Source organism: Euleptes europaea, chromosome 7 (assembly GCF_029931775.1).
Source record: "Euleptes europaea isolate rEulEur1 chromosome 7, rEulEur1.hap1, whole genome shotgun sequence".
In the NCBI taxonomy this organism is placed as follows: Eukaryota; Metazoa; Chordata; class Lepidosauria; order Squamata; family Sphaerodactylidae; genus Euleptes; species Euleptes europaea.
In genome coordinates this window covers 102,076,059-102,099,091 of record NC_079318.1, presented here as the reverse complement: position 1 = coordinate 102,099,091, position 23,033 = coordinate 102,076,059, and the positions used below count along the sequence as shown (strand labels likewise).

The following is a 23,033-nucleotide window of genomic DNA, read 5'->3' as shown; positions in this document are numbered from 1 at the left end:
ACAGAGGCTGATCGAAGGGACATATTACATATTACATAACCCCGTTTGATTCTCCCTTAAGTGGTAGAGAAACTCGGCCTATAAAAACGAACTCCTTCCTTCCCACCCTGCAGGTGACGCACAGCACCCCTTCCCCAAGCTCCCCCTCTCTTGGAGACCCCTCTTCTCAAATGACTCCAGCCTCCCCCCCCCCCCGCCTGCTGCTCTCTGAATCTGCGGCTTCCCAGCCACTCCCCGTGGGAACTTGGACAGGTCCCTTCCTACCTGCCTCAGGCCAGGGGGGGCTTTGCCTGCTGGGCGGGCTGCTTCCCAGAAACTGTCGCACCTGATCCAGCTCCCAAGTGCAGCAGGGATTTGGGGGAAGGGCCTACTTGGATATCACCAGGAGGCTGACAGGTGGTTGGGGTGTGACACGGAAGGGGACCAGGGCATGGCTCTCAGTTCTGCCCTTTCAGTTTTCTGCTCTGCAACTTCTGCTCTCATTCCCAATAGCTCTGTGCAGGTGGAGAGTGCCTTTCCTGATCAGTCAGTTACTGCCTGTCACTGCCGTACATCTGGCCTTTCATGGATCCTTTTGGGAGAAGCATCATGGACTACACACACTCTAAAGAAATAACTGAATAACAGAAAGCTGAGGGTCTCTTGAGGAGTGGGGACTCCCCTGGATGAAGCAGGGCCCTGGCTTTGCCATCTCCTGCCAGTGCCTGTAAAGGGTCAGCAGATTCCTCCGGCCCCACCAGATCTGAGCCTTTGCTGCTCAACCGAGCGCCTCAGCCCTTGGTGCTGCTGGGGCAACCTCTGCCTCTGTCACCTGCCCAGAAAGGTCTGCCGATGGGCGCTTGGTGCCTCTGCAGCCCATTTCCCTCCCTCCGTGTGCAAACAAGAGCATCCATGGAGACAGTGTCTCTGAAAGGGAGGGATTATGCCTTTGGGGAGGAGGGATGGAAGCAAACCCCGCCTCTTGAAGGTTGAGAGCTGTCCCCTGCCCTTTTGGCTGAACAGATGTTTGCATGCACATGTTCCCTGGCTGATAAGCAAAGAGGTGCCCAGAGAGAGACACAGAGAGCGTGGGAGAGAAAGCGCAGGGCTGGGGCTGGGCTGTTGGGTGGGGGCAAATGGGAAAGGGCTGGATTCTGTGAGGGGGCTGCAGCCTCTTGGGGGGAAGGATGCTCCCGGGGCTGGCCCGCCTTGCCTTCTGCCTTGCATGGCTGCTCCTGCCTCCCAGCTCCGCATCCCCTTGCCTGGAGCAGTGCAGATGTTACCTGAACACCTTGCTCTGCCTGGAGCCAGACAGCATCCAGAGCCTGTCGCAGCTGCGGAGCCTGGAGAACTTCACCGAAGTGTGAGTATCATGCTGAGGATGCAGCGGCGGAGGTCAGGGTGGGACTGAAATGTGGTGCCCGTGACGGGCCGATATCCAACGGTGGCATGTTGGGATGGCAGGGAACTCAGCAAAGGGGGAAATGGTGGTCTGCCAGAAACAGAAATCAGATCTAAGAGGAGAGCTTTCAAATGGGAATGGGGAACCCTAAATAAACATCTGGAGTATATTGCTCTGTACAAATACAGGCCCGCTGGGCACCAAGATGGGACCAGATCAGCTTTTGCCTGGTGAAACGGAACCAATTATTATTATTATTATTTTTGGGGAATGGCTCTATAAAGAGTTGGTGCTGCAAGAAGACCAGAGCGGCACCTGAGGAAGTGCTGGACCAGAGGCTGATGCCAGTGACCCTCGCCCCCACCCCCAGGCAGAACCAGCCAGAGCAAGAGGTCATCTTGACAGCCCTCTTGCCAGTGAAGGCGCCACCTGTATGAGTCTGCCCTGGCATAACTGGCTGGCCACAGTGGTACTGAAATCTCATTCTTAAACACCAAAGCAGGTCAAATAGTCGACACAGGTAGTTCTTTATTCATCAAACCCACATTTTGGTGGGAAAAGGTGGCTACAAAACTGCTTTTAAATAGGGTTGGGGGACTTTGCTTCAGCAGGCTCTAGTCTAGGATCTGGTGACAACTGGCTGGCTTGCCTCCCCTGCCCCCACCGCAATGTCTGCCCTTCCCCCATGTTCTGACTGTGTTCAGCCACTGGTCCCATAACTATCACCGGGCATTTTTTACTCCTTTTCTGCTTGCATCTCTACCACAGAAAATAGTAGACATCACATCACAGACATAACACTTAGGCTCAGTGAACTACATGTCCATCAGCAGGCTAGCGGGGTGGTGTGTGTGTGTGTGTTGCATGGTATTTTCTACATGACAGCAATGCTCAGGGTATAGGGGTGCTGGTGGCTCAGAAAGAAAGAAAAAGAATGGGTGCAGCAGTTGGGCTGGGACGCCACGTGATCCGGGGAGAAAACTGTTGCTGCCTTCCATGGCGGTGGTGGTGGTGCCACTCTCTCTTCAGTGCTGGACAGCCACCAGCAGGCCTGCCAGAGGCTTTAGATTCATTGAGTGACAACCCATAACCCGTAGCACGTAATTGTGAGGGCATCTCATTCACCCAGCCGTGATCAAAGGTGGATCTGGGGCTGCGTCCCAGCGAATCGTTTACTCATTAAAACCAGTGTGTCTTTTACCATCGGACTCGGAGCCGGCTGACAATAGTGCCCTCGGCCACTCAAGGAACTGTGGGCCGGACTGTCACCCTACGTAAACTGGCACAAAACACTATTAAGGTCATGTGCCTTGTTAAGCACAGAGATGAGTCAAACCAGAAGAACTGATGAAACTCACAGTTCTTAGTTGTAGTTAATGCTTATTAATTACTTGCAGCGCCTAGAAATCAAGACGATATTTGGGGGGGGGGGCATTTGGTTTTGAATAAAAACAATTGTCTTTTGCATCTCTGTGTGTAAGGTCTGTCCCTATAGTGTGGTTGTGTTTGCTGCTTATTGATATCTGTTCATTGCTATCAATTGCTCACTGGTAATTGTTTGTTTTTTGATAAACCTATAAAAAAATAATTAAAAGCCCAGAGATAAGAGTACCGACCTGGGGGTAGAGAAGGGCAACGGCAAAGCACGCCTTGCCAACGTCAGAATTTGGTGAGGAGAGCTGGGAAGATCTGTTAGTTATGGAGTTCCAACTCCCGAGAAAGCAGCACCCGAAGGGCAAGGGGGGCTGGGTCACACTGAAGGAGTGGTTGGCGGGTGGACGAAAATGAGCACGCTGACAGATGGTGGAGCAGCCTGTGGGTGTGTGTTGCAAGGGAAGGGGTTTCTGGCCATTTGAGTTTTTGTTATACATAAATAGGCAATCTACAGACACTGGGAAATAATACATAAAAGGGTATTGGTATTAGCGGTGCTGTTTGATAGGTCCTGGTTCTCATTTGTCGTTTGGGAGAATGTATTGTTACAGCATTTAAAACTGAAGAGTTTTAAATTGATGGTTAAGTTTTGGCTATATTGTTGTACGTGTGACTCTTTTGAGTATGGAGTTTTATGCATTCCTGTTACTATTGTTTCTATTATCATGCCAATAAAGGTGACTGAAACTGAACTAAGTTATACATAAATTATCTAGAAATGGTGGGAAGCATTGAGGCTGTCGGGTCTCCAGAAGACACCCAGAATGATTCAGAATATCCACCTCCAAAATAGACAAGGCAGGCAGGTTTCTTGACATGGGGGGTGGGGGGTGAGTGAACAAAAGAATCACAGAATCATAGAATTGGAAGGGACCACCAGGGTCATCTAGTCCAACCCCCTGCACAATGCAGGAAATTCATAACTACCTCCCCCCCACACACCCCTAGTGACCAGAAGATGGTCAAGATGCCCTCCCTCTCAGAGGGGTGGATGAGCTTATATATCCTAAGAAAACGTCAGCCCATGACAACTTTGGGATAAATAATATTCTTTGATCTAACAAAAGCCCCTACCCCAAAAATCTTCTTGGTCTCTAAGGTGCAAACAAAAAGAGGGGGGGGGGCACCAAAACAATATGGAGACTAAAAGCAATGAAGGGCACATCTAAGGTGCTATTGGGGACTCAAACTGGCTATTCTTCAGTTTGATTGTTTTTACAGTACTTTCCCATGAACGCTCAACAGATCTGAATGTCAAACCCCCCCCCCCCCCCAGTAATTGCTGCCAGGCTCTCTCCCCCCCCCCCAGCTGATAAAGGCATGTCTTGGGCTACATTGATGCCGTTGATGTGTCTCGTTGGGGTACTTGTATGGAGACAACTTGGAAGGCTTTAAGAGGGGAGTGGACATATTCATGGAGGAAAGGGGTAGTCATGGCTATTAGTTAAAATGGATACTAGTCATGACACATCCTTATTCTCTCCAGGATCAGAAGAGCATGCCTGTTATCTTAGGTGCTGTGGAGCACAGGCAGGATAAATGCTGCTGCAGCCGTCTTGCTTGTGGGCTTCCTGGAGGCACCTGGTTGGCCACTGTGTGAACAGACTGCTGGACTTGGTGGGCCTGGGTCTGATCCCAGCAGGGCCTTTCTTATGTTCTTATGTTATGAGACGAATTCATCGCCAGGAACTGGTGCATTTGCTCAGCCTGTTCTTGTATCTGCAAGCCCGACTCCCCTGGGTGGGACAGTCCAATCCCTTGGCCAGCTTACAGGAGCTGTGCGTCAGCCCCGCCTGTTGAGCTACTGGAAGACAGCCGGTTTCCTAGAAAAGCCACCCCTGAAAGACATCTCATCCCGTCATGGCAGGGAGCAAAGGGGTGGGGTGGGGGGCCGGGGCGACGCTCCTGTGTCCCCAGGGGGAGGAAGCCCAAAGAGACCCACAGGGCCTCCCTACATGGCCCCTCTCCCAGCTTAGCTCCCAAATAGCGGCTCCTGTTCCATGTTCTAAGCTGGCATTTTGGAAGACGCTGCCCTGATGGCATCTGGACAGGCTTGTGATACCCAGGAAAGAGATTCTGGGAGGTTCCCAGAAACCATCAGCTCCAAATAACAGGGCGACACAAAGGCTAATTGAAGTGTTAGGAATTATTAGGAAAGAGATTAAAAATAATCTATGACACCACAGCATTTGGAATACGGTGCTTGGCTTGAGTCACCGCTTCTCAAGAAAAGTAAGCCGAGATGCAACCCTTCCCACAGGTTCCTCTTTTTCTTTTGAGGTTTGTGTCTCAACTGCCCATGCAATTTCAGGGATCTTCTATTGCACCATAACAGTGGAGTGCCTGGCTGGGAAATTTCATTTATTTATATTTATTTTGTTAAACTTTTATCCTGCTCTTTCCCAGCCTCCACAAATTTGAAATGAGAGAAATCCCAAACTCCCCTGCATATTTGCAGGTGTGGAAGATGTCATGTGTGAACCAGTGGATGAGAGACATATATGGGCGAAAACACACGGTGGCTTTAGCCTCCTTTATTCCCTGTTTCCGCCAGGATCGAACACCTGCGTTTTCGCGGAACGTGCATTTGATCCTGGCTGAATCCTGGCTGCAACAGGGAATAAAGGAGGCTAAAGGGACGGTGCGCTTTCACCCTGTAGTCATTGGTCTGCTGGGAAAATCGCGATCCTGGAGGTGAGATGCTTTGCCTGACTGTCTGGTCCACTCACTGCTAGGCCTTCTTCTCTCGCGTGGAGCAGCCACCATGGATGATGCCCTTTGTGCCTCAGGCTATTTCTAAGTGGAAGTACAGCCCACATCTGCTTTTACAAGATTGTGGTTGACTTAAGCACATCCATATACAATCATACAGTGAGAGAGAGGTAAATAAAAATAAATAAATGATGTGACTTCAAGACAATGATGAAACGCGTTTGGCAGAGTTAATCAAAACAGCCCCCTTTTAGACCCAGGAACGCGATGCCCGTTTTGCAGGGTTTGGAGTGAGCAGGATCAGCATCTCTTGGCTGCAATGGGACATGGGGGGGGGGGCATCCCTGCTTGCCAGCGCCCGGGGCTCCTGCTTCCTTGCCAGGGTTTCTGCAAGCAGCACTTCTGGTCCTTCTGAGCCATAAACGGAGAGCGGCTGATGGGCCATTACAGAGCTCCCTCCGGCACAAGGAGGGTTCCATCCATTATCTTGGTGCAGCAGGAAGTCTAGTTGCCTGAACAACTGCTGGGAACTGAAGCGAGCAGGAGCTTAGCAGGGTGTGTGGAAAGTGACATTTTGCAGTGCCCCCCCCACCCCTTTTGCAAGGAGACCATCGGGGCAGCCCACATTTTAAAGGGAGGGGGTTGAGCTGTGAGAAGCAGTTTGGGTTTTCTCCGTCCCTGCCTTATTCCTCAGTGAATATACAGAGATTATGGAAGTGGCTTCTTTCCACAGGACCATTTCAACAGTTGCATTAGATTATATCTGAATAAATTAGAAGCAAGACCTTTTGTACCAAGGAGCTCACTGGTGTGAGCTCCTTGGTACATCTTTAGATGGAGGACCAAAACTTGCCAGAGATAGCGGAATGCCTGCTTGCTTAAGGGGTGTGTGTGTTGTGACATGCTAGAATTGTGGCAGAGCAGAATAGATTAGTGCTTAAAGTGTCGGACTTGGGCCTGGGAAACCCAGGTTCTAATCCCCACTCGGGCCATGGAAGCTCATGGGGGTGACCGCCCATGGGAGACCTCCAAGGACTGACAGGGTCGTTACCAGAGGCAGGCAAGGGCGCAAAACCACCTCCCACTGTCTCTTATCTTGCAAGCCCCTCCTGGGGTCGCCATAAGTCAGCTTTGACTTGACAGCAAAAAAGAGGAGGGTTTTTACGCTGTTTCTTGTCTGTTAATGTCTTTCTCTGTGAAAATATTATTCTGGCATCTTTATGAGAACCAGCTAAAAATAACGAGTGAGCTAGCTGTTGAGTCTCATGGATTTATTCCTCAGGCTCACCGGTGAGGAAGTGCTGTTCCTCAACACAAGAAAAGAAAGGGCTCTCTAAAAAAAATGCCCAATTGGAAAATCAGACCGGAAAAGCTTGCTCAGCTGTGTAGATTGGCTCCCCTTGCAAGAGGAGGACACCGGAAGGCCCTGTCTCTTATGCAGGCCTCCCGCAACCGTGTGCCTCTGTCGGTCATGGCCAGGGTTCGGTTAGACTCACGGACCATGCTTGACCTTGCAGTGAGAAACTTCCAGTTCCTGGTCCGTCCACCTGACGGTCTGCACACAATGCAAACCCTCTGTTTCTCTGGCAGTACGACACTGTTGGGACACACCCACACCCACACGGAGATACTTCAGAACCTGTCCTGGGCAAGAAAGCCCCTTGAGGAGCTCCATCCCACACAGCTAGGGTTGCCAACCTCCAGGTACGAGCTGGAGATCTGCTATTACAACTGATCGCCAGCCGATAGAGATCAGTTCACCTGGAGAAAATGGCTGCTTTGGCAATTGGACTGTATGGCATTGAAGTCCCTCCCCTCCCCAAACCCCGCCCTCCTCAGGCTCCGCCCCAAAAACCTCCCGCCGGTGGCGAAGAGGGACCTGGTAACCCTACTTCCAAGACATTTGTAGGGTGGCTGCAAAGGAGTGTCACCCAGTGCCAGGGCGGATTCGGTTTAAATCAAATCAATTTAAATCATGATTTAAAGCACTAGTCAGTAAGACTAGATTTAAATCATGGTTTTCTACATAAGCAGCACTTCTCATAATGTTGTTTCATTTGGGCCACCAGGCCTTGCATTTCTTCATTGCAGCGTTTGCATCATGCCTGCCTTACCCATAGGTAGAGGAACTACATTAAAATATATGGCCTGCTGCCATTATAGGTTTTCTCTCCAGGAAGAGTAATATGGTAAACCTCAGGCCATACACACCCAAAGATCCCAAGACTTGAGGAGTGTTCTGCTCAAAAGGGTTCACTTTCATTTTTACTGCTTGCCCCGCCTTCTTCACACTTAGCTCCTTGTTCAGATCTATTCCACTCCAAGCAATCTTGTATTCATTGAACTTCTTGAAACTCAGCACTTAAGAGGTAAGGGGCTGAATCTGTGTACATAGATTTGCAAAGGAACAATAGGACTAAGGTATTCTTCTCAACTCTCTATATTTTATAATTTTTTTGCTGAAAGAAGAGACATGTTATCTCTGCAGACATAACTTTACAGTTTTGAGAACTGCAAAACCAAGCATCTGTGATCATATCTTCTAAATAGAAAATTTTCCCAAAATAATCTTACAGAAACCTCTGGAAGGACATTGTGAATGGATTAATGGACTTCATTTACCAAAAAATGTAAACATTGCATGAATATCCAGCCTACATAATTTAAAACTAATAATTTCATGACTATAATGTATCTTAAGCAGAAATCTATCTTTAGATAGATTTTTCCTTTAAAAGCATTTTATTTAAAAAATCTGATTTAAATTAAAAAGTCCATTTTAAATTTTAAAATCCATTTTTTTATTTTTAAAAAATCATTGATTTTTATCCACCCTGCCCCGTGTAGTCTGCAGTCTGAATTGTTATTTGGCTTTAGTAAACAGGCTGCAGCATGGCAAAAATGGACCTTAATTTTCTTGAGAGATTTAAAAGGAGAAGACTGAGAGGGGATATGATAACCATGTTCAAGTACTTGAAGGGCTGTCATATAGAGGAGGATGCCGAGTTGTTTTCTGTTGCCCCAGAAGGTCGGACCAGAATCAACGGGTTGAAATTAAATCAAAAGAGTTTCCGTCTAGACATTAGGAAAAAATTTCTAACAGTTAGAGTGGTTCCTCGGTGGTGGAACAGGCTTCATCGGGAGGTGGTAAGCTCTCCTTCCCTGGAGGTTTTTAAGAAGAGGTTAGATGGCCATCTGTCAGCAAAGCTGATTCTGTGGCCTCTTAGGCCGATGATGAGAGGGAGGGCATCCTGGCCATCTTCTGGTCACTAGGGGTGTGGAGGGGGGAGGTAGAAATTCTTTAAGTATATTAGGAGTAGGAAACCAGATAGGGAAGCGGTTGGACCGTTGGATGACAATGGGAGTAAAGGAACTCTAAGGGAGGATAAAGCGATTGCTGAAAAACTAAATGAATTCTTCTCATCTGTCTTCACTGTTGAAGATACAGGGCAGATTCCTTCTCCTGAACAGAGATTTTGGAGAGGGGAAAATGAGGAACTGAGGCAAATAGTGGTAACAAGGCAGGAAGTCCTAGAACGTCTAGACAAACTGCAAATTAACAAGTCACAGGGACCAGACGGTATTCATCCTAGAGTTCTTCAAGAACTCAAATGGGAAATTGCTGAACTTCTAACAAAGATATGTAATATGTCTCTTCGATCAGCCTCTGTCCCAGAGGACTGGAGAATGGCCAATGTAACACCCATTTATAAAAAAGGTTCCAGGGGGGACCCAGGAAATTACAGGCCAGTTAGCTTAACGTCTGTTCCAGGTAAATTAGTGGAAAGCATTATTAAAGATAGAATTGTCAAGCATATAGAAGGGCAAGGTCTGCTGGGCAAAACCCAACATGGCTTCTGTAAGGGTAGGTCCTGTCTCACTAACCTATTAAAAGAGTTTTTTGAAAGTGTCAATAAGCATGTGGACAGGAATGAGCCTGCGGATATTGTGTATTTGGATTTCCAAAAAGCTTTTGACAAAGTCCCCCACCAAAGACTGCTAAGCAAACTTCATAGTCATGGGATAAGAGGACAAGTCCTCTTTTGGATTGAGAGCTGGCTGAAAAATAGGAAGCAGAGAGTAGGAATCAATGGTCAGTTCTCCCAATGGCGGGATGTGAGCAGTGGGGTGCCTCAGGGATCTGTGTTGGGACCGGAGCTTTTCAACCTGTTCATCAACAACCTGGAGTTGGGGTTAAACAGTGAAGTAGCCAAGTTTGCAGATGACACCAAATTATTTAGGGTGGTTAAAACAAAATTGGACTGTGAAGAGCTCCAGAAGGATCTCTGCATACTGGAAGAATGGGCATTAAAATGGCAAATGAGATTCAATGTGAGTAAGTCTAAAGTGATGCATATTGGGACAAAAAATCCCAACTTCACATATACACTGATGGGATCTGTGCTGGCAGCGACAGACCAAGAAAGGGATCTTGGGGTGGTAGTGGATAGCTCAATGAAGATGTCAACCCAGTGTGCGGCTGCTGTAAAAAAGGCAAATTCCATGCTGGCCATAATTAGACGAGGAATAGAGAATAAAACTGCTGATATCATACTGCCCTTGCACAAATCTATGGTGAGACCACACTTGGAATACTGCGTACAGTTCTGGTCACCACACCTAAAAAAGGATATTACAGAGTTTGAGAAGGTGCAGAAAAGAGCAACCAAAATGATGGACTAGAGCAATAGTCCTATGGGGAGCGGTTAGGGCGCTTAGGGCTGTTTAGCTTGGAAAGAAGGCGGCTAAGGGGAGACATGATAGAGGTCTATAAAATTATGCATGGTTTGGAGAGAGTGGACAGGGAGAGGTTTTTATCCCTCTCCCATAATACTGGAATGTGGGGTCATCTGCTAAAGCTGGATGGCGAGAGATTCAAAACAGATAAAAGGAAATATTTTTTCACACAACGCATAGTTAAATTGTGGAACTCCCTGCCCCAGGATGTGGTGATGGCTGCCAGCTTGGAGGGCTTTAAGAGGGGAGTGGACATATTCATGGAGGAGAGGGGTATTCATGTCTATTAGTTAGAATGGATACTAGTCATGCTGCATGCCTATTCTCTCTAGTATCAGAGGAGCATGCCTATTATTTTGGGTGTGGTGGAACACAGGCAGGATGGTGCTGCTGCAGTCGTCTTGTTTGTGGCTTCCTAGAGGCACCTGGTTGGCCACCGTGTGAACAGACTGCTGGACTTGATGGGCCTGGGTCTGATCCAGCAGGGCCTGCCTTATGTTCTTATGTTCTTATGCCCTGGTGGTCCCTTCCAACTCTATGATTCTATGATTCTAAAAGTCCTCAACCAGAAAGCAAAAATCCCACCACTTTTCTGTGAGCAGAATTGACAGTCCGAAGGGTAAAAATTGATCTGGATTGGTCTGAGGATAAGCCTCTGCCTTCCTTTCAGTGATGAGGGCTGAACGGGCAACTTCCCTCCTTGGCACCACAACGCTGGGCTAGAGGTGGACTCTGGTGCAACCCAGCAACACGATTCTTCTGCTCTTACGAACAGCCCCCTTCTCTCCTGCGAGGGGCGAAACCCATAGTCAAGGCAGCACCTGGCTCTGGTTGGTAAGGCAGAGAGAGGCGCTTTGGGGAGCGTTTGCTTGGTATGTTTTTTTAAATGCAAAATTTGACTCTGGCTTGATGGGCTCCTCTCGACAGAGTAATTGAAAACCAGATGAGCCTGACCAACTTGACCCTGGACGACATAAAAAACCCACGAGAACTGAAGAACCTGTGAGTATCTGGGCTGCCTTTCTCAGTGAGGAAAACCGGGGGGGGGGGCACTTAATTTCCATCCCGACTCCTTCTAGACAAGTGACATCTCACACCCCACTTTTGCTCCCTTTGGTTGCAGGGGAAGGGGGCTGGGTGGAGCGGAGAGGGGCGATTGTGACCACCAAGCTGTCAATTGTGGGCCAGGAGCACTCAGCGTAGGTGTCTCTCCTTACAGGCCGGAGACTTGACTAGATGATGCCCCAGAAGGTCGGACCAGAACCAACTGGTTGAAATTAAATCAAAGAGTTTCCGCCTAGACATTAGGGAGAATTTTCTAACAATTAGAGCGGTTCCTCGGTGGAACGGGCTTCCTCGGGAGGTGGTGAGCTCTCCTTCCCTGGAGGTTTTTAAGCAGAGGCTAGATGGCCATCTGTCAGCAATGCTGATTCTATGACCATAGGCAGATGATGAGAGGGAGGGCACCTCGGCCTTCTTCTGGGCATGGAGTGGGGGGGTCACTTGGTGTGTGTAGGGGAGGTAGTTGTTAATTTCCTGCGTTGTGCAGGGGGTTGGACTAGATGACCCTGGTGGTCCCTTCCAACTCTAGATTCCATGATTCTACACTGTCCCCTCAAAGGCCCACCTGGCACTCAATCTGTTGTCTTTTAGAAGCCTGGCAAAATATTTTGATTATCCCTAATTTTTGCACAACCCACCCTCCTCCCAAAAACCCCTCTAACATCTCTTGTCTCTTATCTCTGCCAACTTGTCAATGTTTTTTTGTTGTTGTTAAGGTGGCCAACTCTTCGGATTTGTACGTGTTACTTGTTCAGTGCTGCTGATGCATGTCGTGTTTTCATGGGACAAGAGAGCCAGATACTTTAAATGAATGGGAGGTCCCCAATCTGCACATTCAGGCAGAGACCATTTCTCCAACAGTCTTTCATCTGCATCCCACTTGGTCCCAGGTGCCCATTTGATTTGGAAATGCCGGGATTTGTAGCTGCTGTTTTTTCAGAGGAGTGAGAGGGTGTCCGAGTCAACCCGCTGGACTCTGGCATGGTCTGCACTGCTCTTCTCTCTTCCGACCTGATTTGGGGCTCTTTTTTTCATCATTCAAGAGCCAGCATGATGTAGTGGTTAAGAGTGGTGGACTCTCATCTGGAGAACCAGGTTCAATTCCCCACTCCTCCATGTGAAGCCTGTTGGGTGACCTTGGGCCAGTCACAGTTCTCTCAGAACTCTCTCAGCCCCACCTATCTCACAAGATGTCTGTTGTGGGGAGAGGAAGGGAAGGTGATTGTAAGCTGCTTTGAGACTCCTTAAGGTATAAAAACCAACTCTTCTTCAAATTACAATTGCAACATAAACCGGCCACATGTGGACAATCCTAAGGATTGTGGAGGCCTCTGAGGGCTGCTGTTTCCCATGCGGGGACTCTCACTGTGGTTCCTCTTTCAGACTTCCAAGAAGAAACAGGTTAGCGGATACATCCAGATACGCCTGAGCACAACCAGTGGAGAACTACACACACACACACACCATGCCTCTCACACACAGAGACAGACACCCTTTTCAGTCCTTGCTGCCCTTTTTTCTTTCAAAGTAGCTTCGGCATCTCCCTGGTGCTTCATTAGTGACCTTCCCGCATCCCTGGGTGTGTCCCGAGGATCTTGCCTCTGAGTGGGGCCCCTGATTGGGTTTTTTTCTAATGGGGAAATAAGCGGCGCCGCCTTAAGTGCTGCACGGATCTCCCGTCTCTCTTCAGTGTGGAAAAGCAATCTGCCTGGAGTGCAAAAAAGCCACTGTAAGGAAACAACCTCTTTGGGCCTGCAGTGGTGGTACCAAGGGGTGTGTGGTCTCCACACAAAGGTGTTTTGCAGACTGCGCCATGTTGCGCTCTGTCCTCCTGGGTTTCAAGAGCTGATTTTGTCTGTCTGTCTGTTGCAGGACCATTTCTAAGACCCAGCTGCAGTTCATTGCACCCAATGCATTCCAAACCAGCCCAAACCTGATCTACGTGTGAGTAACAAGAGCTGCCTCAAGCAGCCCCTAATTCCCCATAATTGTTTCTTTGCCTTTGGACTGGGGAGCAAGGGGCAGAAACGCCCTCTCCGTGGGGGCAGCCACCCCGAGCCTCAGTCCTCAGTCTGTCAAGTGGGAGGGAGTCAAACATAAAAGCAATCAAAGGCCTGGGGGTGTTAGAAGGAGGAGCAGCCTCAACAGGGCCAGAAGCATCCCAAGACACAGTTGCAAGTGGCCCACCTTCTCTGGCCGCCCCTTCCTTTCTCTCGCAGCCTTTGCCTGGCGTGTGGCCTGTTCCAGACCTGGGGGGGGGGGGCACTGGTTTGCTTGGGTGGCCCCTTGCCTACAGCTCAGAGCAGGAGGGGGATGGGCAGCAGCTGTGCCTTGCAGGGGGATTGGTGCAAGAATTCCCCACCCCCAAAGACTAACCTGCTGCTGAGCAGGGCCCCATGGGTGTGGGGCGGGCATGCCTGGTTGCCTGCGCTCCCCTAGAGCCACTCTTCCTTGGTATGCTGCAAAGGCAGCCAGCCAGCCAGCCACCCCCAACCACCTCCCCCCACCCCACCCGAGGGCCCACCCTTTGGCTCTACAGGCTGGGACAAAGGAGAAATCCAGAACCCAGCTCATGATTGGGGGAGGGGGGGAGGGGAGACAAAGGACATAGAGAGAATTTCTTGTGGTCCCCAGAATGGGCTGCGTTCACAGAACCACCTGGGCATTTGGTAGCCATAATAACCTAAGAAAATCCCTGCTGGATCAGACCAAGGCCCGTCAGGTCCAGCAGTCTATTCATACAGTCTGTTCATGACGTTTACTAGGCAGACTTTACCGCCAGCCAGCTGGGGACTCATTTTGCCGACCTCAGAAGGACAGAAGGCTGAGTCAATCTTGAGCCGGCTACCTGAAACCAATGTTGGCTGCAGCTGACCCCTCCATGCCTCCCCCGTCCCCTGCCCTTAGAACATAGCAGGTGTCAAGGGAGCAGAGCTGGCCCTGATCCGCAGTGCCCAAAGGGCACCCTGCAAGGGACCATCACAAGTGCACTGAAAAAAGGGAGGGGTTTGGGGGCAGCACAGGGAATGCCTTCCTCAGGGTCACCTCCATCCTGACTCCAGCAGGCAGCTTTGGTCTGGCCCCCCCTGCAGTTCCCCTTCCCGCCCCCACGCTGGTGCACAAGATCCCGGAGCTGGGAAACGGTACCCCAGCACCGCCCCTCCCGGCCCAAATCCAGAGCTGGAAGCTGGCGGGGGGGGGGGGCTGGTTGCATCTTCTGCCAGGGCAGTGGCTCAGAGGGAACTCAGCAGGCCGAGACGAGGCAGACGTGTGGGCACCGGCTCTCGCTGGGGTCATCACCCGTCAGAGGAGCAGGCAGCAAAGCAAGGAGCCAAGGAGGCCAGGCAGGGGAGGGGTGGACCTGGTGCAGGGGGGGCCAGGGGCAGACAGGCTCAGGCGAAAATCACACAAGCCAAGAGCAGAGCTGAAAGCTACCAGGACCCTATGGGGAAGGTCCCGTATCTGATCTTAAGCCGGCACCACACTTCTGACCTGCCAAACATGCCCCCTTTAGACCACTGCGGAAGGGCACGGGAGGGTGTGTGCGCTGTGGCCTCTTTCCCGGGCACCGGCCGAAGCTCCAGCACGGCTGTGTCGCTGGACTGTCTTCAGACACGGCACTGAGAGGCAGTTGGGCTCCAGCCCTTGTTGGCGGCAGGGTCTGCATGCAGGGGGCACCGCACACAGGGTGTAGCTGGTTTGTCTACCACAGTTTGTGCTCGATGTGCGTTCCAGCGTCATCAGAAGCCACCTTCAGTAGCCCTGCTACTGGTGCCCGAGGTCTGGCTGACTAATCAAGTGCTCGCTGCACCACCACCACCATCCCCCCCCCCCAGAGCTCACTGTGCGATCTGGATGCAGCCAGCCCCTCAGCACCAGGGGCGGTCTGAGAGCCGCCCAGTCAGAGAGGCAAGGAGGGTCTCCGCTTTTCTCTTGGTCCAACTGCCTTTGTGCGGCAGACAGACGTATTTTGCAGAGAGAGAATGATAAAGCAGAGCCAGGATGAGGCCAACGCGAATTCGGGGGGGGGGGTGTCGAGGGTGCCAGCGGATTAGGCAGTTGGTCCAGTAAATCACCACCAGAACTCCTTGCTACTAGAAAACAGTGCTTGTTTATTTTACAGTGCACAGATAAAATACTAATCCTTATACACTCTCTCTCCACTCATAGCAACCCGCACTCTTCAACACAGAGTTACAATATCATGGGCTTATATACATTTATACATAGTCCCAACACCTGGAACCTATCAGGTCACTTTGCCAAGTCATTGTGCTGTTTCAGTACCTTGCATCATAACTCTGGCTCTAACCAGTTCAGGCCAGCCCCCCGCAGGCTCTCTAGGGAGTTTCCAGGCCAGTTGCATCATCTCAGATGCTCTTAATCAGGGGTCCTCAAACTACGGCCCACGGGCCGGATGCGGCCCATCAGGGTCCTGAACCCGGCCCCCTCCTCCCTCCGGAGCCACCACCGCTGCGCCCGTTCCTTCCCCAAACTAAGGCGGCCATTCGTCGTATAAAGCGTCGGCAGCAGCAGCGGAGCGGCGACACCCGCTCCGACCTGGGAGCCACCGCCGCCTCTGCGCCTTCCCTGCCACGGCTGCCCTGAAGAGCCACCGCCGCCTTCCTTTCCCCAGGCGCGCGTGTGGCTCTGGGGATGGGAGGCCCTGCCTCGGACAACAATGCGCCCCTCGCCGCTGCTGCTCCTCCTGCCGCAGCAGCCGCCGCAGCCCTGAAGGAGCCATGCCAGGCTGGAAGAACATCCCCGTCTGCCTGCAAGCTGAGCGGGCGAGCGCCGGGCACCCCGTGCGGGGGGCTTGGGTGGCGGCGCCTCCGGGGAGGGCTGAAAGACCCCCGTCTCCTGCCGGCCTCCTCCCGCGCCCTTCCCCCTTCCCCTCAGGTGCTCTTTGCCAAGCAGGGGGCCAGCCCAGCCCGCCTCCCACTCCAGGAGGCGGGAAAGGAGGGCGCACGGCGGCGGGGCGGTGTCTCTCGGACCAGCGAAGGGGGGAGTGTCGGCCATGGAGAGGCACCTGGGGGAGGGGTAGCACGTCCTCCTGCCGCAAGTTAACTTTTCTTTTCCTGGGCGCCTGGCTGCCTTCCCATTTGGGGGGGGGGCGGCACCCAACAGTGTTTGAGGGACAGTGAACTGGCCCCCTGTTTAAAAAGTTTGAGGACCCCTGCTCTTAATCTACAGACTGCTTGTCAAAACTAATCTGACAGCCTTGTATCTTTAACAGGGGGAGGAGGGAAAGGCCCCCCACCATCGCCCCAGGGGGCAAGATGGGCAGGCCGAGTGTGCTCGCGTGCCTTGCGTGGCTGAGAGGGGGCGCAGCTTGGCCTGCCAACCTTCCCTGGGCCCAGGGCGGCCGAGGGGGGCTGCAGGCGGCCAAGGGCCCAGGGCCCAGGGCCCGTGCCAAGCAGCCCTTCCCTGGTCCGGCACCCCCCAGAGTCTGGCTGGGCCCACATGCTGCATCCGCCTGAGGCTTCGCAGTTGGGTGGCCCGCCACACTCCCAGAGCCGGCAGATGGCGCAGGGGGGGGGCAGAAGTCCTCGCCAGCCTCTCTGGTTAGAAAGAAGGGCAGGTGATGGGAAAGACCCTCCTCTGCATGAGATCCTGCAGAGTAGTCAAGACTGAGACGGACGGATGGCTGGCTGGTCCAGTTCAGCCCACGGTAGCTTCCCGTGTCTCCTTCTCTGGCCCCGGCAGGAACCTGGCCTTCAACCAACTGCAGCGCCTGCCCTGGATGGTCTTCCGCCACCTCCGCCTCCAGGAGTTGTAAGTGGCCGCTGCCTGCCAGGGGGCTCTTTCGGGGGGGAGGGGGTGCTTTTTGCCCAAGAGTGAAACACGTGGCGGTGGGAAGGGGGGCGTGTAAGCCGCAGGGCAGGTGCCCAACCCCATTCCCACAGGCCCTTTTTTCAAGAGCAGCGAATGCCATGGCGGCGGGGAAAGTGGGCATCGGGAGGGCCGCAGGGCAAGGCACAGCGGGGGCAGGTGCGGGCCAGCGGGCGCCCAAAAGTGCCATGCTCCCAAAGATGGAGTGCCTCTGCCGTGCTCCTCGCCAGCTGGCCTCCTTTTCCAGGACGCTCCCTGGCCCTGGGCTGGCCTCTAGCCTGGATGCCGTCTGCCTTGGCACTCGAGCCCTGCCACCAGGAGTGGGGCCTCTGTTGGCCGCTGGAGGAGGGACCCAGGCTGCACCCCCCCCCCCCAGCCAGCCAAGGGAGACACTCGCTGGGAGCACGCCTGGGCTGGGCCAGGGGCTGCGCATATCATCCTCGCCCTGAGGACCACGGCTGCCCCCCCCCCGACACCCTCATCTTGCCAGGTGCTGCAATGGGTCCGCGCCTCCGGTTCATCCTTCCCCTGGAGCGTGTGCCTGCCGGACAAGCCCCTGCCTGGACCCCCAGGCTTGTTTGCAGCGGGTCTCCTCTTGTGTAGCCACGAAGGCACGGGCGGCCCAAGGGTGAAGCGCAGCTCTCCCCTCAGCCACCACCCGACCAGAGTCACAACCCCCCCCCCCAGGTTTGCATTGTGCTGTCCGAGCACCCAAAGTGAAAGCCCCGCTTGGGAATGGTGGGCAGGGGGTCACATGGGTGGGTGGATGGGTGGACGGGGCTGGTGAAGAGGGAGCCAGCTTGACCCTTCCCCCGGGGTGTGTGTTGTGCCTGCAGGGTCCTGGTGGGGAACCCCCTTCGGTGCGGCTGTGGGCTGCTGTGGCTGCAGGTGTGGCAGGAGAGCCGGCCGGCCGAGCTGGGCAACCAGTCACTGACCTGCCTGGAGGGCCAGGCCGAAATCCCCCTGGCCGGCATGAGGGTCCCGGGCTGTGGTGAGTTGGAAAGGGGGGAGGTGGCCGGAGCCCCCACCCACCCCGTGGACGCGGCCTCCCCAGCACATCCCGCCTGCTCCCCCTGTCCTCCCTGCTGGGGTGGCGTCCAGCCCTTGCTGCAGGTCGCCCTGAGGAGGAGGAGGTGGCCTAAGAGACCCCCGTTTCCTTCCCCTCTTCTGGGACAGACTCCCCCCGGGTGTGGATCGAGCACCCCAACGCCTCCGTGCAAGAGGGCGAGAGCCTCGACCTGACCTGCCACTTCACGGGACAGCCCCAGCCCACGGTGCAGTGGCGCGTGCCAGACGTCGGGCCTGACCCTCCCCTCGTCACTCAGGCAAGCGCCAGGCCGCCATCGACAGGTGCCGGGGGGAGGCAGGGGAGGAGGGGAAAGGGGGCCGTGCCCTGAGCCCGCTCGGAGCCTCTAAGAAGACACGGTTGTCCACGGTTCTGGCTTTCGAGGTAGACGCGCCAAGGCACCGTTCCACCGTGGGCGCAGGCAGGGGGTGGGGGTCTTGCCAGCCGGTCACGGTGGGGTGCTTTCTGCCCATACAGAAGTCAGATGGGGAGCTGGTGCTGCGGATCCAGAACGCCTCATCCAGCTTCAACCTCCGAGACCTCATCTGCCAGGCAGAGAACGAAGCCGGGTTCGGCCAGGATGTGGTGCAGCTGGACGTGAGGTGTAAGAGGAGCTCTGCGTGGAATGCCTCGGGGGTCCTCTGTCTCCCACCCCAAAGGGCCCTTTTAGCCAATGGAAGGGAGGGGGACGGTTCTGGCTCAAGCCCCACTGATGCTGCCAACAGCCGAAGAGGAGGGGGGGCAGAGTGCAGACTCGGCATTCTGTTGACACACCTGTGATGGGGGGAGCCACGATCTCCTCTGTCTCAGGGACGGAGGGTGAGTGACCCACCTCTGCTTTTGCCCATGACCTTGGGAGGTCAGTTAGAGAGTGAGACCAAGGCTGGCCTGCCCGGGGTGGAGAGCTTGAGAAGCACCCGTTTCGGAGCCCCAAAGACTGGCACCTCCTGGCTCGTGGGCAGGGGGGCAGTGCTGAGAAGAGGAAGGCCCCCGAGGGCAGAAGAGGAGGCTTCCCTTCCCACCTGAGAGGTTCAGGCCGGATTTTGACCTCAGGAGAGAGGCAGGCAGACCCCACCTCCTTGAGAAGCGCTGGGCTCATCTTCTGACCGGCTGGCTTCACTTGAGAACAGAGTTTTGGGTTCTGGCCCGGGGGGGTGGGGTGGGGCTCACGCCAGGGTGGGCATTTCCTGCTTAGGGATGGATCTTCTCCATGTCCTGAAATTGATTCCAGGAGGTGGCGGACCCTCTCCCTGCCAGTCAGGGGTACTTGAAGGCACGGGACCCCAGCCTTTTTGAGCCCCCAGGCACCTTTGGATCCTGGCCCAGGGCGGCAGGCTCAGCCACAAAATGGCTGCTGTGGGAGGCGGGGCTATCAGCGCGCGGAGGAAGCCCAAGTGCCGGGGAGAAGAGGAGTGATTTTTAAAAATACACTGGAGAGAGGAGCGAGAGAATAAAAGTGACACACAGTGGTGGTTGTTGAGGTCACCAAAACACGTGGTGGGCTCCAGAAAAGCTGTTGGCAGGTGCCCACGGGGACCCCCTGCTGTTCTAAGGGTCTTTCGCACTCTCCCCAACAACCCACAGTTCCTGCCGTGATCAGGTGCGTGGACAAAGCAGTCAACTACCACCACTGGTGCATCCCTTTCTCCGTGGACGGCAACCCCACCCCCAGCATCTCCTGGCAGTTTGGCAGCAGCGACCTGAATGAGACGGACTACGTCCGCACCGTCCTCATACCGGACCCCTACCAGAACTCCACGACCGTGCACGGCTGCCTGAGCCTCAACAGGCCCACCCACATCTGGAACGGAAACTACACGCTGACGGTGCGCAACCCCCTGGGCACCGATTCCCTGACCACCTCTCAACACTTCATGGACGTTCCAGAGAGCTTCAACCCAGAGGACCCCATCATGGGTGAGCCGGCCCCCGTTTTGCCTGCTTGCGCCTGCTTCCCGGTTTGCCCAGGGGCTGCCTGGGGGGCCACCGAGGCCCTCCTCCCTTCGGCTCCAGCCTGGGACAGAAATGGGCAAAGCCACGCCGGTGGCAGGACCTCCGCGGCAGTTCTTGCAGGGCTTAGAGGACCCCACTCTCTGGAGAAGCCTGCCTCCGGTTTTGTCAGGGGTGGGGTGGGGTGGGTGAGGGTGAAAGGGGAGGAAGGGCTGAATGGGAGGGGGAGGAGGAGGAGGCAGGCCTGGAGTGGCCCCACCTGTAGCCGTCGCTCTCTTTCTCTCACGCTCCCCCCGGTGGGAGGCTGGTCTTTGGGTCAGGCAGTTGCAGGCTCCCCTCCAATGGGGCAGAAGGGAGGCAGAGGCCCGCGCAGCAGCAGTGGTGTTTGCCTGGCCCAGCGGCTGGGGGGGGGGGGAATGACGTAGTCTTCTGACGCCACAGTGCCAGTTGCAGGGTGGGGGTCACGGAGGGCTGCCTGAGGTTAACGGATCTTTCATTCTCCTTCCGGCTGCTGCACAGTGTCGCTGCCCCCGACCAGTGAGTATCTGAGCAGGATGTTGCCCCCTTCCCTTTTCACCCTGACCTGGGGGGTGGGGGGAGCAGGGCCAAGCCCACTCATAGGATCAATGGGTTGGGTTGCCCGTGTGTGTGTGCCATTCTCTCCCTGTGAGAAGATCAAGTCAGCACACATATCCCCTTTCACTCCGGGCTCTGGCAGTTCAGGTGAGGCCAAATTAGTCTGTGCCTTAAAACAGGGATCTTGGCCAGATCCCTTTTTGTTATGAGACCCAAACCCCAGAGAGCCCCGGCCACACAAAAGGGAGTAATTGAGCTCTTTGCTGGGCTATCCCCCCCCACACACACACACACCCATTCTAGACTCCTCATCGGAGACTGAATGAATCCAGGGCCCCCATTTCTTTCTTTGCCCCCACAGGTGACCGGAATAGCACTCTGGGAGGACCCGTGGAGACTCCGGAGGAGCACACCTTTGGGGTGAGGCCTGGGGCAATGTGTTGCTGGGCACATGGGGCAACAGAGCAGTCGTGTGATGGGGCAGACAGATGTGCCAGTCCCTTTGGTTTGATTGGCATCTTCAGGTGGCTGAGTGAGGTGGTAAAAATGGACGGCATGATTTCAGACTTCGGGGTGGGATCTGCTGCGGCATTTTTCCTGCCTGCAAAAATGCCCTTCAAGGAGAAATGTAGCACAGCGGGGGTGGGTGGGGGGAAGAGTTCTTCACCTGTGGTGCTGGTTTTCTGTTTGGAAGGAGTTTTTCTAAAATGACACCCACATTTGTTTGTTTGCTTGCTTGTTGGTTTGTTTATCGCACTACATTTCTACCCCTGCCCCTCCCCAGCCAAAAGCTGGCGCGAGGAATGGTTTTGGCACCTCCTGCCCCCTCAGCACGTTTGGCTGCACATACACACACACACACACACACACACACACGGGCTGGCTTGCAGAGCTCAGAGCTGGCTTTCCTGCCAGGGCTTCACATGCCCCTCAGGGTGGGGGAGCTGTGGAAGGAATGGCTGTTGTGGGACATCTGGGGAAGGGGCTTTCCCATGCAAATCAGCGGCCACAGGTAGGCCTCAAGCATCCACAGGAGCCGCCCCGGTTCTTTCCAGCCCAGCCGCGTGACCGACGGGGCACCCTCCAGCTATTCCCAGAGCAGCAGCAGCAGCAGCAGCCAGGGAGAGACCCTCCCGGCCCTCCACCCACCCCCACCCCCAGCGCTCTGCCTCAGCTGTGCATCTTTGTCCTCCTTCCAGATCTCCGTGGCGGTGGTGCTGGCGGTGTGCGCCTGCATCTTCCTGTCCATCCTGCTCATCGTGCTCAACAAGTGTGGCCGGCCCTCCAAGTTCGGCTTGAACCGTAAGGCTCCCTCTTGGGGACTGGGGACGCCCTCGCCAGCTCTCACTCGCCCGCTCGCCTGCCTGCTGGGAGGCCCCTCATTGCCCTCCACCCACCCAAACAAAGGGCTCTTCCAGCTAAACGGGGGCGCTTGCTTTGGGCCCCACCCGGGTGGGTGGGCGGCAGCTCTGTCCTCTGGCCTGCCTGACCCGTCAGGAGGCCAACATGGCCGGTTAAGGCAAGCTCTCCCCTGGCCTCTCGAGGAAGCCCCCACCCCCACCCCACTGTGCTGCAAAAGGAAAGGCCTGGAGGCAGCAGCCTTCCCACTTGGTCATTTCTTGGTGTTCGAAGATACACTGTTTCTTAGAATCACAGAGTTGGAAGGGACCACCAGGGTCATCTAGTCCAACACCCCCCTGCACAATGCAGGAAACTCACAACTACCTCCCCCCCACACACACACCCCTAGTGACCAGAAGATGGCCAAGGTGCCCTCCCTCCCATCATCTGCCTCAGGTCATAGAATCAGCATTGCTGAACATGGAGGCTCCATCGGCTAACAGGGCTAATGGCTGCTGATAGACGTGTCCTCCCCTTTCAGAGCCATCAGCACCCACTGATGTTCTCTCCCTAGTTGTGGCAGCACCTGCTCCCCAAAATGGGGAACAGCCTCCCCCCCCCCTTCATGTCACCACAGTCATTTGCCTCGGGGGAAGCTGTTTATGATTTCCATTCCAGAATTTAGCTTTCCTGGTAGGCTTCTGGTTGTGTTTGATGTGCTCCGTGCGTCTTTTCTCACCTACAAAGGAGGAAAATACACCCCCCTCCCCGTGTATCCCCCATGAATGGAAGATGGAACTGGGAGGAGTGGGGAAGGGAGCCAGATCCCTACTCCCCCCCAGCCCCCACCATTTCATTAATGTGACTCTCCCTTCTCCGTTAAGCAGACATCAGCTGCTAATTCACTGCTGGAATTGATTCAGGCTGTAAATGGGTTTGATC

General features: G+C 54.2%; 1 protein-coding gene across 1 annotated transcript in view; it reads left to right on the top strand.

The window, feature by feature from the left end:
* The first annotated feature begins 1,166 nt into the window (after positions 1-1,166).
* The window catches only part of NTRK1 (neurotrophic receptor tyrosine kinase 1), a 34,628-nt gene continuing 12,761 nt past the window's right edge, over positions 1,167-23,033 (top strand). Inside the window, exons 1-11 of the mRNA XM_056853570.1 lie at positions 1,167-1,342; positions 11,192-11,266; positions 13,199-13,270; positions 17,033-17,101; positions 17,995-18,149; positions 18,335-18,483; positions 18,705-18,828; positions 19,809-20,141; positions 20,694-20,711; positions 21,112-21,170; positions 21,950-22,052. Coding sequence (XP_056709548.1) covers positions 1,167-1,342; positions 11,192-11,266; positions 13,199-13,270; positions 17,033-17,101; positions 17,995-18,149; positions 18,335-18,483; positions 18,705-18,828; positions 19,809-20,141; positions 20,694-20,711; positions 21,112-21,170; positions 21,950-22,052 — 1,333 coding nt within the window. The remainder of the gene's footprint in view (positions 1,343-11,191; positions 11,267-13,198; positions 13,271-17,032; positions 17,102-17,994; positions 18,150-18,334; positions 18,484-18,704; positions 18,829-19,808; positions 20,142-20,693; positions 20,712-21,111; positions 21,171-21,949; positions 22,053-23,033) is intronic.